The sequence below is a fragment of the Pomacea canaliculata genome, linkage group LG9 (genome assembly GCF_003073045.1).
Source record: "Pomacea canaliculata isolate SZHN2017 linkage group LG9, ASM307304v1, whole genome shotgun sequence".
Taxonomy (NCBI): domain Eukaryota; kingdom Metazoa; phylum Mollusca; class Gastropoda; order Architaenioglossa; family Ampullariidae; genus Pomacea; species Pomacea canaliculata.
In genome coordinates, this window is record NC_037598.1 from 3,728,212 (window position 1) to 3,744,771 (window position 16,560).

General features: G+C 36.5%; 1 protein-coding gene and 1 long non-coding RNA gene across 2 annotated transcripts; one reads left to right on the top strand and one right to left on the bottom strand.

Annotated features, from left to right (window-relative positions):
• Positions 1 to 856: 856 nt before the first annotated feature.
• On the bottom strand, positions 857 to 2,179 carry LOC112572225. The gene is made up of 3 exons (XR_003100958.1): positions 2,154 to 2,179; positions 1,805 to 1,905; positions 857 to 1,408 (listed from the first exon to the last, which is right to left on the bottom strand). It is a non-coding gene; the product is annotated as an uncharacterized LOC112572225 (long non-coding RNA).
• A 3,087-nt stretch (positions 2,180 to 5,266) lies between these two features.
• On the top strand, positions 5,267 to 8,218 carry LOC112572126. Its single transcript, XM_025251675.1, has 5 exons — positions 5,267 to 5,376; positions 5,702 to 5,800; positions 7,124 to 7,240; positions 7,492 to 7,590; positions 7,998 to 8,218. The coding sequence occupies exons 1-4, from the start codon at positions 5,322 to 5,324 to the stop codon at positions 7,530 to 7,532; spliced, it is 312 nt and encodes a 103-aa protein (XP_025107460.1). The 5' UTR covers positions 5,267 to 5,321; the 3' UTR covers positions 7,533 to 7,590; positions 7,998 to 8,218.
• The last annotated feature ends 8,342 nt before the right edge of the window (positions 8,219 to 16,560 follow it).

The window sequence follows — 16,560 nt, forward strand, 5'->3', positions numbered from 1 at the left end:
ATGCAAACGTTTGCTTACATTTATGATTATCATGTCTTCTTTTGATAAAAATGTTGAGGAATGACTTTTGATTTCATCAAAAACCTGTTGTATTATGAATATCAATCTAACAATTTAGAAAAAGGTCAAAACTATAATAATTTCCACTTTATGACAGAGACACCTACAACAAGACAAAGTGCGAAGTGACCTGTATCAAAAACAAGAGAATCCATGTTGCCCTGAAATAACACTCAAAAAAGAACTGATTAACTTCATTGATGTGTAGGTTGCATAGTCCATGTCTTTTGCCGAATGTTATCCAGCTTTTGCTTTATTGTTTAACTAATTACAGTCTACTTTAGGCATTTACTAAGCCAAGTGCCGTCTATAGGTCACTTTTTTAATTTTAATCTCGATTAATTTTGACTAAACAATAAATGCGATTTTGCAATATTCAGCAAATAAAATATGTGATGTATTGCAAAGTTTTCTTGCTTTGTAGTTCTCAAGATATTGAGAAAGCAAAGAACATTGTCCAATTTTGTCAGATTGATTTCCAATGCCATAGGTTTGTCTAAATGATTTGAGTAAAGTTTTCTTGTCGGAGAAAAGCGCAAAATCAAAAACAAAATGAAAAATTTACTTCTATGAAGATGAACATATGTACACATGCATGAAAGAGAGATAGTGGCAGAGCTTTTAGTTATCAGGCCTGTGCATTCTGTGAATTATATTTTGTGTTTTGTATGTGTCTTGTGAATAAGTGTGCTATATGTTCGTGCTTATGTAAATGCAAAAGTTCGGTATGCTTAGCACAGTGCTACACTTCTTTCATCCTTCCCAAACTTTCAAGCATGAAACAGTCAATGCTTCAGAGCTTTTTAAAATTTTAATTCTGATTTATAATTTGCACTAATTCACTAAACATCCAGTGAAAATATTGTCGAATAGCCGCGGTTAGACAACAAGGTGCACCATGGGAAATTTAGTTTTTAATTGAAAGTGGCGAGAAATTAGAGCAAAATGCTTGTGTAAGACTTTACTGTAGCACTCGTTACAGTGGTACTAGTTGTCAAGAGGATACATCACGTGTAGTCCTCACATTAAAAAGCAATCAGTCTATGTCCATCTCAGAACCAGGACTGGCTTCTCAGAAATCAAATAACAAACAAGGTTTGGACAAGTTGAAACACATCACGGACTAGTCAGATGTGTGATTTTTTCTGTTTCTCCCTAACACTTTCATCTGATCACAGGCTGATGTTTCTTTATAGCACAGAGCTTGTTATAATAATTACTGACTATTTATAGGCAAATATTTTTCTAATGTAGATATCTGCTAAAGCATGGCGGGTACAGAGTCATCAGCATGACGATGGACAGAAAGCTGGAAAGTGCTGTCGGGGTCTCCACCTGTTGTCAGCGACTAAAATAATAAAATAACAAAAATCATTAACAATGTGTCAGTTAAAATTTTAGACCATGTAAGAATCTCAACTGCTGTTTAATATTAAGTAAAAATAGTGTTTAAACAGCTCGTGAACTATTGTTTCTCAAGTTCCGTATGGTATTTATACATGTATCTATTAGGCAGCACATATATACCTACAAATGCATGTTTTTTTGTGCATTGTTTATTTTCCCATATGAGTAAGTAAATGAGAACATTTTGTACGCATATTTTCGTACACTAATTTTGTCTAAAACGGATGATTACTCTGGCAAAAGTATATAACTCACTTTGAAATTTGGATAACAAACAGGTTAGTAAAATGTTGACATTTTATCATCCTTATTTACAGCTACCTGCCTAACTACTTACCTGTCTGCCCAGTAGGAGTCTCTACCAAGTCATCCACATCTTTTTATGAGTGTTGCGCTTAGAGTTTCGGATGATGTCTCCAGTGCCAGAGTTTGCAGGTACTTCAAAGAAATAACAATTATATATATATAAAGAGATGTAAAAAGAGTATTTTCCCACATTTGAGTTTTTCTTTATAGTTTTGAAAATTTTGATATCAAAGTTTGAATCAGCATGATATAAAGAAAGTGTATAATGCTCTTTATGACAGACACATACAAGACTCATACACACAGTTTCGTATAAACGGGTGTCCAAACATACAATTGACATACCGTAATTCGAATTTTAATATTTGTTATATCTTTACCACAGAGATTGGACACCAGCTGTAAATAGTCATCTTCACATTCACAAGTAGTCAGGCAGTAGCACCCGACACAAGTTGTTTGCATTTTCGCCTGAACACTCCTGGCCTTGTGTCAGCACGCAATCAGGTTTGTTTGTTTACACATAGTACTTAGCACACACACACACACATATTTATATATAAACAACAAAACCACACTTTCATACAGTTTGGGGGTTTACTGAGATCAGGTTTGCGCCATTAATAACAAACTGAAGAACATCACAACTGTGGTATCAGTTGTACAGTTAAAAACAAGTTATAGTAATAATACAAGTTCTACTAAATTTTGTCAGTTATTTATTTGCTTTTCTTACATGTCAGTATTTTATAAATGGAAAGAATTATTATTAAAGAATGTCACTAGTCAATTATTGGATTTTTGAAATCCTGTCTTGTAGAGTGAAAAGAAATACTTGCAGCACTTGTCATAGACTCGGTCACAGACAGCGCCAGTCACGCAGGTGTCAGCAGCAGAACAGGGGGAGCCTACTCCAACATTGGTGGCCGCTAGGGTCGCTGTAACAACATGACATATCAACAACACACAGCACAACAGCAACCACAAGCTCCAAAGATGTCCTTGAGGGTGACGTGGAACAAACTATAAAAATTTATTATATATAAATATAAAGTAAAAATATTAATATCAACAAACACCTGACATTACTGAGGTATATTAGGCCGTTTACTTTAAACCTGTGTAAACCTCAGACAAGAAGCGATGAAAGCAAGTGCAATGCCTATTTTAGGATGTTAAATTCTGTAATGTATTAGATGGTCATGAATTTTAGGGTTTCATAGCTTTTCAAATTGATGCTTAGCTTGTGTGTGTTTTGCGTCAAGTGAATGTAAAAACTATCTATAGTATTTCATAAGTTTAGCTGTAAACCAAAAAATATAACTTTTTGCAGTAAGTTCAAACAGACAAATGAGCTTTCTTGTGGCTAAAATTTACTCCAGGCTGACCGACCGTTTAACGCCACCCTGAAAACTCCTCCAGCTTCACTCAGTTTCTCTTCACAATTTTTATGGAAAATTATCAGCGTGTCTATAAATTAATATTTTTTGTCAGTGTCAATAATAATTCTGTTTTATGAGTCTAAATTTTTTTTTCAAACTACTTAAATGTTGCATAGGGCAACGATGTGTATAGGATTACGTACGGTTAGCAGCCAGAGCAAAAGAAGAAGACAGTTCAAGCAAACCAGCTCCATTCTCAGTCTCAAAGTCTTCCTGTCTAAACGATGGTTCAGATGATCTTCAGTGATGAGGTGATGATACACACCCTTATAATTTTCTGATGAAAGTGTAGACAGTTTGGGTGTGTGAGAGAGAGAGAGTATTAATCACAGGATCTGTCATCAATGTCGTTTCCACACGTTCGTTCTTATTTAGCCCTCTATATCTGCTTACTTTTGTAGGTGTCACCAAACCATTAAAACTGATCTCACCGGTCATGATAATGGTTTATCGTGCAACCTTCTCATAAATAATTCTAAAACCCTTTACGAAAGACAGCCTGACTGAGTTAATACCTAAAGCCACAATAAGGAAACGTGAGTGGTGGCAACATTCTCGCAGAAATCTCTCAAATTAAAGTAAACTCACTGTCAGCTGTTTCCTGTTTACAACCACACACGTCTCATTCATATTTCTTCTTCTACTTAGTCCGGGAATCTTAGAGAGAGAGAGAGAAGTAATGACTTCCTTGATGTGAGTGCTGATTAGTCGATAATTAAATTAGTGATGATTTATGAAGTTGATAGTTTATTCGCAGAAGACATTTAAAACTGAAATTCCTTTTTCTTTTTTTTTTCTGCCGTTCAACTTACCTCGTTTTCCTTTCTCAGATCTCGGATGAATGCTTTGTATAACTGTCTGCACTTTCCCATGTGTTTTGTAGAGAGAAAGAAACGCGTGGGAGAAAGTGTTTGCTGGTGTGTACTGTCAGTGCATCCCTCACAGTGATAACAATCAAACTGTTAGTCTTCTGTGAAACGAAGTTTGTTTCTATCATTTCTATGATCAGTTATGTACAAACTGCAATTGTGTACCCAAAAAGGAGCTGTAATCGAAAACATGATCGAAGTAAATATAGTGATGGATTTATAAAAGTCAGTCATAGACTGCTTGACACCTAGTTATTTTCTAAGCTACACCCCATAAAAACCACAAAAGCTTATTTTTCTCGCACCGGGACAAGATAGAGTTTTTTTTTTCATTCCAATAAATATTTTGATCAGTGTAAAAATCGGTCTCCAATGACTGATGAAACTACAGAAGTACAAAGCACCGTGTGCAAAGTTCATCCCTTAAAGTATTGTACTCAATGAATGCTCTAGAGGAAAGTATACAATGGAGTCGATGAAGGTTACTTTCGTTGTTACAAAATATACATTGTAGATTTAACTGATACGAAGTTGAAAAAGACGGATGGAAAGAAAAAGACCTACGGAACAGAGATAGAAGAGGAACAGTGCAGACAGTTTATACAAAACAATTTATCGGAGACGAGAAAAAAAGCCGAGTAAGTTCAACGGAGCAAAAAAGGAGAAAAGAAAGATTCCGTTGAAAATATCTTTAGCAATAAAAATAACTATGCTTTCTTTAAGAAAGTTTCCCTAAATCATCACTAATTCAATCATCGGCTAATTAGCACTGACATAAAGGAAGTCATTACTTCTCTCTCTCTCTCTCTAAGATTCCCGGACTAAGCAGGAAAAGACATATATATGAGACACGTGTGGCTATAAACAGCAAACAGCTGGCAGTGAGCTTACTTTGACTACAGAGATTTCTGTCTTTCGTAAAGGCTTTTAGAATCATTTATGAAGAGGGTAACCTTTGATTACCCCATCATCAATGACTGTTGATATCAATTTCTAATGATTTGCTGCCACCTACGTGAAGTAAGCCAAATATAGAGAGCTGTAAAGAAGACACAAAAGGTGTGGAAACGACATTCATGTCAGATACTGGGATTTATTCTCTCCCTCTCTCTCACACACACACACACACACTGTCTACACTTTCAGTAGAAAGATATATAAGGGTGTGCGATGGCATCACCACATCTCTGAAGATCATCTGAACCATCGTTAGACACGAAGACCTTTGCGACTGAGCATGGAGCTGGCTTTGCTTGAAACTGTCTTCTTGCTTCTTGCTCTGGCTGCTAACCGTAAGTACATCCTATACATATCGTCTGCCCTATGCAACAATTTATGTAGTTCAAAAAGACATGTTAGTCTCATAAACATAAATATTTATGTCACTGAAAAAAAACTTATAAGCTCGTTTTTTTCTGTTTACAGCTTAAACGCATAAATACTAATAGATAACTGCACATAACACCTCAGTGATGACACTTGTTCGTTAATATTAGTATTTTTCCTATATATATATATACCTTTTTTGGTAGTTTGCGCCACGTCACCCTCAAAGGTGTGTTTGGTGCTTGTGGTTGCTGTGGTGCTGTGTGTTGTTGCTATGCCATGTTGTTACAGCGACCCTAGCGGCCACCAATGTTGGAGTAGGCTCCCCCTGTTCTGCTGCCGACACCTGCGTGACTGGCGCTGTCTGTGACCGAGTCTATGCCAAGTGCTGCAAGTATTTCTTTTGACTCTACAAGACAAGAAATGTTTAAAAATCCAATATTGACTAGAAAGAAAATAAAAATTCAGCTATACAAGTTTTCTTTTTTTTTAATAGCACAACATTTATGACATTGATTACTAGATTCATTCAGTATAGAAAGGGGGAAAAGAGTAAAGAGGAAAGATGTTTAGAAGAAGTGACAGAGAACATCCAGCTTCCACTAATTGCGCTTATATTAATAATTTTGATATGGTTCCAATAACTTCAAATAGGTCTAATTCATTACCTAAAATACTATGGTATCTTTCTATATTATATCTGTATTTTTACAATCTTCAAAAGGCATGTAGAGAGGGGTATATCATTTTTCCATTTGCATACATGAATGAAATATTTTGCTAACAAGATAATTAGGTCTAACACTTGACCGTACAAATGTGTCCTGTACACAAATAAATAAGTTTTCAGAAAAATTAAAATTTCTTAGTGTTGTACATTTACTAATCATGACTAAATGTAAATCTCTCCAGAAAGCACTAACATGTTGACATTGCCATAACAGATGACTTATTGTCTCTACATCGTTAAGATATCTAGCACATTTGGGGGAATTAACAATCATTCTTATAAAGAGAAACCTGTTAGTTGGCAAAGTTCTATGGGGAATTCTTAACTGGAACCATTTTAGTTGGTTATCAGATGTTGTCTTATGGCATTTGTTAAAAACAAGTTTCCATGGTATGTTTTCAAAGGTAGAGTTTTATTTCACAATTCCACTAGGCAAGGAGTCAGAATTTCCAAGCATTAATTGTACCGATTTATTTCCTTTACAAATTATCTCCCGTACCTTTTCTTTTCTTTCCTCAGTTCCTCAGTTTTTGATCTGTAATTTATTTTGAAACTGTTTAATTGCATTTAGAACTCCTGCGAACTGTAGAAAGTTAGAGGTCAAGATGTGGAATTTTAGCTACACAAGTTTTCATTTACTATAAGTAAGCGACAAATGTTAAGATCCTATCATTACCGAAAACCACTGATAACTATTAATGTAAAGGCTTTAAAAATTAATCAGGGTCTATATAGCATTGTCCTGACTATTGACATTAACTAATAATTATTCTTTTATTTGTAAAAAAAAAATCCCAGGTGAGGAAAAAGTCAAATGAAATAAGCAACAAATTTAGTTGAAAATTGTATTTATACGATAACTTGTTATTTCTGTACAACTGATACCACAGTCATGGTGTGCGTGTGTTTATGTGTATGTGTGAGTGTGTGTGTGTGTCTGTGTGCTCAGTACTATTGTGTAAACAAACAACACCTGATTGCAGTGCTGACACAAGGCCAGGAGTGTTCAGGCGAAAATGCAAACAACTGTGTGTCGGGTGCCTACTGCCTGACTACTTGTGAATGTGAAGATGACTATACGGTTGTGGACAATCTCTGTGGTAAAGATATAAGCAAATATTAAAATTCTGCATTACTGGTATGTCAAATGTATGTTTGACACCCGTTTGTACGAACTATGTGTATGAGTCTTGTATGTGTCTGTCATAAAGCGCTAATTATTACACTTTCTTTATACCATACTGATTCAAACTTTGATATCAAAATTTTCAAAACTATAAAGAAAAACGCAAATGTGAGAAAATACTTTTTGTTTTCCTCTCTTTTTATATAAAAGTTTTTATTTTTTTAGAACCTGCAACTCTGCACTGGAGACATCATCCGAAACTCTAAGCGCAACACTCATAAAAAGATGTGGATGACTTGGTAGAGACTCCTACTGGGCAGACAGGTAAGTAGTTAGGCATGTAGCTGTAAATAAGGATGATAAAATGTCAACTATATTTTACTAGCCTACTTATTATCCAAATGTCGGAGTAAGAGACATACTTTCGCCAGAGTTAGTTAATCGTTTTAAACAAAATAAGTTTAAGAAAATGTTTGTAGAAAGTAATCGCATTTACTTACCCATACGAGAAATAAGTGCATAATAAACATGCATTTGTAGGTGTATATATATATATATGTGTTGGTTAATACATACACATATAAACACAATACTAAACTTGAGCAACAATAGTGCAAAAGCTATTTAAACACTATTCTTTATTTAATATTGAACTGCAGCTGAGATTCTTACATGGTCTAATATGTCAACTGACATATTGTTGATGATTTTTATGATTTTTATTTTTTTAGTCGTTGACACCAGTTGGAGAGTACCACAGCACATCTGCACCTGTCTGTCCATCGTCAGCTGATGACTGTGTTGCTACCATGCTCTGTGTGATTATCATGAAGCTCTGTGTCACGGAGAAGCATCAGTCTGTGACCAGATGAAAGTGTCAGCGAGACACAGAAAGTCACACATCTGACTTATCCACGATGTGTTTAATCAGAAATAAAATGTAAAGCATTGATGCATTGACTGTTTTTCTTGTATGAAAGTATAGGAATGATGAAAGAAGTGTAGGACTGCTCTAACCATACCGAACATTCACATTTACATCAGCGCGAATACATAAAATAGACACAGTATACAAACACAAAATACAATAACTTAATATTTTAGGAGGAATAGCTTGAGAACTCAGTTGTTTACATTTGCTTCTGTACAGGCTTTTCCTACTTTAGTCAGTGAAATAATTTATAGATATAAATATATAATGTGCAAAGTGACTGATCAGTTTTAGAAAAGGAAAACATTTTTTGTATTTTAGGTCCCTGCTTACATTCGCTGATATCTTTAATAAGCGGTTTCTTTATCGAGCCGACATAAAAAAACGAGTAAATAAAACGTATAGCCACATAGAACACATACACATAAACAGACACACGTACATACTCATAGACACACACACATAAACACACACAAACACACACCACACACACACACACACACACACACACACACACACACACACACACACACACACACATACACATGCTCACATATATAAAAACACCCACACATACACATAAACACACACACATACACATACACACATAAACACATTGGGAGGGAGGGGAAGAAGTATAACAAGAGGATGAATAAGCACAAAGAAGCAAACGAAGACATCTGCAGTTGGACATATTTTGACTAGAGTCAGCTAGATACATAATTTTTGTTCAGACACAAAAAGAAATTTATCTGACCGATACCGGAATTTTTATGGAGATCAAGTATTTCTAATACATGGCGCCTTGTAAAAGACAAAAAGTCAGCTTTTAGCTTCCTTTAAGGCTCCTTAACTTAAACACGTGACCAACTTTTTTTCTGTGGTCCTCTCTACAGAATATTTTGTAAATGAATGGTATAAAATGTCTTTATATGTAAAATAATTTTTTATATAGTGTAGAAAGCCGAAAATTACTGATTTCAGAAGCTGATTTCAGTACATGGGAACACAAATCCTAACCAAAAAAAAAAATGTAGGATCATAAAATGCTACATAGTTAAAGGACATTTAATTAAACTTGTGCAAGTGTTAATCACTGCGTAGATGAAATGCTTGCGCTGCATTATACTAAAAACAAGGGAAATTTTGTTTTCATTTAGTTTTAAACACTGCCTTTTGATAGAAAATCCCAACACCACAGTATGATCAACTACAGTTATATAACACATTATACATATATAAAAATTGAATTAAGAAGGTCGCTGCTGTAGTTGACAATTTCGACTGGCTGGTTACACGATATTCACCTGTAAATATTCTTTTAGTGTTGTGTGCATTTAAAATTCTAGGCTATTAATGTCGATGTGTGCTTTCCCCCATCCTGTTCTCTGTATATACAAATGGGATTAGTATTAACAGTGCTATTCTCAAACTTGTTAAATATGCAGATGACATGGCCCTTGTGGGCTGCCTGAAAGACGAGCAGTCCCTGTCACAGTACCTGGCCTGTGTGGGGGAGCTGGAGGAGTGGTTTGACCGCAGCTTTCTGGATCTGAACGTTGACAAAACGGAGGAGATGGCCTTTGGAAGAGCCTACGAAGGAAGAGATGGCACAACCCCTCTCTCCCCACCACTCCAAATCAAGGGACAGCAGGTGCAGAGGGCTGCTGTGTTTAGGTACCTTGGTACAGTGATCGACGGAAAGCTCTCATTTAGTGATCACGTGAACCAAGTGTACAAAAAGGCCCAGCAACGGCTGTACCTTCTGAGGAGACTTCGCAGCTTCGACGTCAGCTCTGGGGTGCTGGAGACTGTGTACAGGTCTCTTGTTGAGAGCATCCTCTCATTCAACATCGCTGCTGGTATGGTCATCTACTAGTCAAAGACAAGGCAAGGCTGGCCAGAATCATCCACCAGGCAAATAAAATTATTGGTCAGCACAGCTGCCACTTTCTGACTTGTACCTTCATGCAGTCAGAAGGATGGCACATAACATCATTTCGGACCTGAAACACCCTCTCCACACCAGCTTCCAGCTGTTGCCCTCAGGCAGGCGCTATAAGGTACCACGCATAAGGAAGCTGCCTACCAGAGGTCTTCGTGCCAGCAGCCATCACCATCCTAAATAAAGGCACAAGGACTCAGGAGGAATCAAACAGAGACTGAAGAAGAGTGAGTGCTGACATCTATTGTCAGCCATCACCTCGTGTGTCATTCTTGTCAATGACATTTTCTGGACGCAGCCGCGGTAAAGTTGAAGAAAAATGAACAATTAGCAAAATAAACAACTGATCAATGCGTACGTGTCATCTACGGTGTCACCGATCACCGCAACTAAAAAATATATCCATGGTATTCATATTGCCATGGCATAGCGTCGCACGAACTGTTTCATCCTACACTTTGTGCGAGTTTGTTGCCTGTCTCGCGTAAGTCGCTGCGATCTGCGCGGTTCGGACACGATAGGGACTCATTTCTGGTACTGTCATCTGACACCACAGACACTGTTACTTCTGGCACCACAGGCATTGTCACAAGAGTTCTGTGGTGATGGTTTGGAAGAGTAGCATACCACCCTGGCGTTTCCTCTTCACTGTCGTCATCCTGAAGGTATGGCGCCTCCCGCAGTTGAATGTCCTTTATCTTGGAGTATACCAAATGATCGTCTAGGTACACTAGAAGGACTGAAATTAAACAGTTCGGCATGGTGGTCTGCATTAACCTCTGGAAAGTGGCTGGTGTGGACGTCAGACCCATTGGCATCCTGGAACGGGCGTGTTGCCAGCGGCCCTAGCCAGTCCTTTTGTTGACAATGTCTTCTCAAGATGAGCTTCATGCACGGCTGCCTGTACTGCCTGCGCCACATCTGCGGTAGAGTCCATTATCCGATCAAGGACGTTCCCAGATAGCATGCAAACGTTTTAAAAACGTTGTAAAAACGTTTTAAAATGTTTACATAAAACGTTTTTAAAATGTTTGCAGAAAACGTTTTAAAAACGTTTATCATGCACATCAAACTAATGTTTTTAAAACGTTTTCTGCAAACATTTTTATAACGTTTTTCAAATGTTTATAAAACGTTTTTTAAACATTTTTCTGTAAAACATTTTTAAAACATTTAATAAATATTCGTATGTAAACGTTTTTAAAACGTTTTTAAAATGTTTTTTAAACTAATTTAAATGTTCCACATTTCACACATACTTTCTGCAGTTTCACTTCAAACATGGCAAAAAGGATGTACAGAGAAGATTTTCATTTGTTTTAATTAAAACATATTTCGTGTCGTTGGGAATAAACCCAGGAGACATTTACATTATACAATAGCAAGTACAAAATGGTGACCATTTGTGATAAAAATGAATAAATAATACTCAAAAAAAGAGAAAAAAGAATATGAATTAATTAAACACCGACAAATCAATGCATAGGATTTTTCCTTAAATTAATACTTTTAAATATTTCAATTTCAAATACTTAAAGGTGAGGTGGTGCGGCACTGTGCTCCGTGCAGAGTGCCAAGGAATAATTAAACTAAAACTAAACTTATAGACCTTTAGATTTACAAAAAAACAGTGAATTGTAAATACAATTGGATGATGTACAAAATACACCGAAAAGTACAGTTACCCTGTTGTAGATAACAACATGCACATTATCATCTCTACCCTTCTACAAGGGACATATCATTCCAATTAATTAATAATATGAGAATTTCCATACCGTAAAATAAGGCTGAACAATTAAAAGTTCATGTATGTCTGGTAAAGCAGCTTTAAGAAAAATGCACTTAGAACACTATCAGATCCACATGCCTTCATTTTAACATACTAAAACCTTCTTATATGTAATTATTAGATATCTCAAATATGAGACATTGTTGCTAAATATCAGCAAGCGTCCCAATTAGGGTCAAGAGTGGCTTGGTGATAAGCCTGATGTTCCTTATGCAGCAAAGTTAGGCATACATGCCAGTGTAGAGGAGTAAAAGGAGGCAAAAGCACAGAAGTGTTATATGTGGGAGACAGCTCTTGAGCGTGGGGGAGAGCCAGTGACAAAGGACTGTCAGGACTGCCTGCTGTTGCCGTTGGAAGCGAATGGCTATGTGACCAGTACTGGCATTCGGCAGCTGTAGGTGGCATTGCAGTCATCGTAGACATTACGTGTATATCTCTAGACTTCTCTGTCGCTGGGAGAGGAGTCGTCGCTCTCTGATGCGGATGGCAGCTCGGGCGGGAAGGAAAACTGCACTGGAAGAAGCACTGTCTGCTGAAGCATTGGTCTCCACTCTGTGATGGCTCCTGCACTAACTTTATCGGAAGCCTCCATACACCCACGGTTCTTCTGTACAGCTTCTGCAGATAGCAAAAATGGGATTTGTAGATTAAAGAAGCGCTACAGGTTTATAGATTAAAGATGGACTAAAGAAGTCTCACACTAAACATATTGTTTCAGTTTTATGGTGCTTATGGTTGTTCCCCATGTCTTTCCGTTTTTACGCTAGTTTCACCCATAGAAGCACAATTAATACTGACAAGAGCTATAAATAACTTTAAACTGTAGAGCTAGCAATGAAAAATGTCAATTCATGTTATACAAAAATAAGCACTTAGATCTGCACTTCTCTTTTTTGTCAAAGTATGTGTAGACAATATATCATATATCTATACCTTTAATAATAATATACACTAACATGTATACATCATCACTTACTGTAGATCATGGCCTGCACCTTCAGTCCCTTGAAAGCACACATCTCTCCCTTTTGTCCTTTCCAGTTATAGTTCCGAGCAACCTTGTCGGTCAGGAGTCGCCGCAAGATTCTTTTCGCACAATCCTTTGCATTCGTTCTACCCACACAGGAGAGGCTTTTGACTTGCAAATCATTAGAACACAAGAAACATATCTGTCAAAAGTAGGCCACACATCATAAACAAGAAAGGGTGTAGTGAAAATATACATGGCTTTAATTATTTACAATTCAAGGGCCATACAAAAATTATAAACTGAAAACTTTCACAAAAAGCTGACATTTAATGTTTCCTTCCTCAATAACCATAAAGTTTATGAGGCTGCAACCCTTTGAAACTGGATTTAAAATTTGACTTATTGTGTTCCACACTATATATGTATGATAGATTTACAAGAACTGATCATTCTCAAATGAATTCCCTATAAAAACATAAGTTTTTCAAAAATGTCAAGCTATGCTTTAAAATTCCCCTAAATTATTACAGATTATCATTTCAATCATGGCTTTAACAATGACATCTGCTTTACGTACGAGTAATTCATGAAAGGAATCATCATCAAGGCGTCCATCCAGTTCCAACAGCTCTTGCTGTGTTCTAATTGGAAGGATCAAATCTTCTGGCAACATTCAGGCATCCTTTGCTGGAGCAGGCTGGTCTTTGCTTATCAGTGAATGACTCACCATATCTTTTACTTTCTGTAGAATCCATTTCAATTCTGTGTCTTGCTTCAGAATGAGCCGGGCTAATGCTGCAACAGTATGAACATAACACTGATAGCAAAAGTGAACAATTAATTTTTATAGGTGAATGAAGCCTATCAATGGTGGTTTGTGAGGCAGTAAGAAACTTGTATAACCAACACTATGTTCAACTTCAGATTGTGAAGGAAATTCACAACAAAATTAAATAGGCAAAAAGCAAGAAAAGTAACCCATAATATAAAATTGTCTGAATTACCTTCATTAGACACTCTGGGTACCGCCTTTTACTGCTGCAGTTGTGAGGTCTGTCCCCTCTTGTACTCCTTGCTGAGTCACTACGTTGGTCACTGGGGTGCTCACGTCGTGGGGGCAATATTCTGGTGGTTAGTGCATTTACCTGTGGGCATAAACGCTTGTTTTCCACTTGTGGTTGCAATGAGTCTGGCAATGGTCCTGCTGGCACTGCTGGATGCACTGATTTCCATCTAAAGTCGTCTTCTTCCTCCTCGTCTGGGCTCTCTAGCCATAACCTAATTAACAAGCATACCTATTAATAAGTGTGCAGTGAAATGACAATTATGAAAATTTAAGAATTTCTGGAGTAAAAGATTTAAGAAATAAAATAATAAATAATTCCTAGGCTATAACTATCATAATATCAATATTACCCTCATGAAAAATTGAAACGAACTGCAATACTGAAATCTGTACTGATCTTGTAAGTTGTTCTCCAAACCTAGGGATTCCCTAATCCCTGTCATTCTATAACTCAAACAAGACACAATGTGACTACTTGTTTCTCTTCCTCTTCCCATCTTTTCAACCTTTAGTGCTGTCATCATCTGTTGTATCCAAGTTTGATGTATACTGGCTGTTATCCACTTTTTGTCTGGCAACCAAATACTCATCTGAAAGGGTTATTATTTTGTGAAGTTATAATAAACATCGAGAACAATATGAATTTCACATGACAAAATCAGTTAACTGTCTGTTCGCTGAGATGTTAATGGTCATGTGGCTGTATGTTCCAGTCTGTAACCACAATAAACCCTAAGCAAGGTCTGCGTGGACTAAAGACACTAAGACTACCTTAAAACCTTTTACAAAATAAATATGAACAATACTTTTAAACTTTATCAAGAGACTGACCACACAAATATTAACTAGGCTGATGAAGTCATCAAACATCTAATCTCTATAATATACATATATATGACAATGAGTAAAAAAAGTATAAAAGTACCCTTTGAACCCAAAATGCAAACAGCTTGAAGAGTCCAGGTATGTCTATCTGGCAGAGCTCCCTCCTTAAGGTGTTTTGTCAGCTCACTTGGTGGCCAGTATGCTAACCGTTTCGCGAGCTGAAAAATAAACAATCCTCTATGAACTCTTACCAGGGAGGCTAACTGTGTGTCTTTATGGGAGTGTTGGACGTTTGACTTCATCTGTCATATTTCCGTCAGAGATTATGACTGCATATATTTTTATACACTGTTATACTCAAGGAACTATGGTAAATACAGGGAGGATAGCATTAATCTTGTTCAGCTGAGATATGATTGTATTGACTGCAGGTTGCTTCTGTGGCATGCAATGTTATAATGTCACGTTATTTAATGTTATTAAAAACTCTATCATCCTTAACGTAAATTTTAAGAACATGTAACACAAATATACACGATAATGAGAAATGATTACACAATACCAGTGGTACCATTTCAGCCATAGATAACGGTTTAGCAATGAATTCAAGCAAGCAGTTATTACAGGATGCTTTTGTCGCAACAAGGCAAGAAGTACTGAAAGTGAACTGTTGGAAATGTTAAATGTTGCGACCCAATATGCCAACTGTGTGGCCAAATCTGTATCTGTTTCACTGTCGCGTCTGAAGATATCGCTGAATCAAACTGATCATCAATATAATCTTCAAATTCACTAAAATTAGATTTCACAACATCATCATCATTATTTTGATCCAAATTGTATTTAGTCGGTAAATATTGCTGGCGTGATGTTATCGCTGAGAGTTCTGGTGTCTGCTGGTTCGAACTGTTATTAATTTGACTCTGTAGATCTAAAACTGTGAGCACCTTCTCTACGACAGTGGATCGTGAATGTTTGTATCAGTGTGTATTGAATACATCTGACTTTCTTCTGTCAGTTCTGCCAACTCTGCTTCTACAAGTTTTATTAACTTTTCTCCGCTTCGTCCAGTAGGACGACATGATGTGAACTATCAGTTGCCTTAACGTGTTAGATTATGTACGAGCGCTCAATTCAGAAAGTAAACTTTGACACATCACACCCAATAAGCAGACATTAAATGTGTGTTGTACTAGAACACGGTATATAGCGTTTTATAATTAAGAACCTGCAGTACGTGTGTGGTAAACAAAGAGAAAAGATTACAACCTTGGTTTTCAAACATACAGTACATCAGCAGAGAAAATGTCGCGCCGCGTGGAATCATGGGAGTAAGTGCATCCACAAGAAGAAGAGCAAATATTTAGTTACGTACCATTGATGTTTTAAAAACTGCAATGATTTTAAACTATCAAACCTAGTCATAAGACAAATATAACAAAGTCTTTAAAAAAGCTTTTTGGTGAGGATTTTCAGTATCTACACCGTGGACTGGCTCTAAAATTCCATAGGAGAAGTGAATGCCCGCGAATCAAATAGTGACGTCTTTTAAAAAATTACGTCATGACGCGCAGCCATAAAGGTTAACATTGTAAACGTTTATAAAACATTTATTTAACATTTTTGTTTTAAATGTTTTATTTTCAAACATTTTAAAAATGTTTTTAAAATGTTTTACTTAAAAATGTTTTTTTGGTAAATGTTTTTAAAATGTTTTTAAAACGTTTTATCTAAAACGTAAACCTTATTACAACCATGTAAACGT

Excerpts from the sequence above, each read along its gene's own strand:
- LOC112572126 (XM_025251675.1), top strand. The coding sequence starts at position 5,322 with ATGGAGCTGGCTTTGCTTGAAACTGTCTTCTTGCTTCTTGCTCTGGCT. Across the intron at positions 5,377-5,701 it reads TCTTGCTCTGGCTGCTAACC|CGACCCTAGCGGCCACCAAT; the intron begins GTAAGTACATCC and ends ATGTTGTTACAG. Across the intron at positions 7,241-7,491 it reads GGTTGTGGACAATCTCTGTG|AACCTGCAACTCTGCACTGG; the intron begins GTAAAGATATAA and ends TTATTTTTTTAG.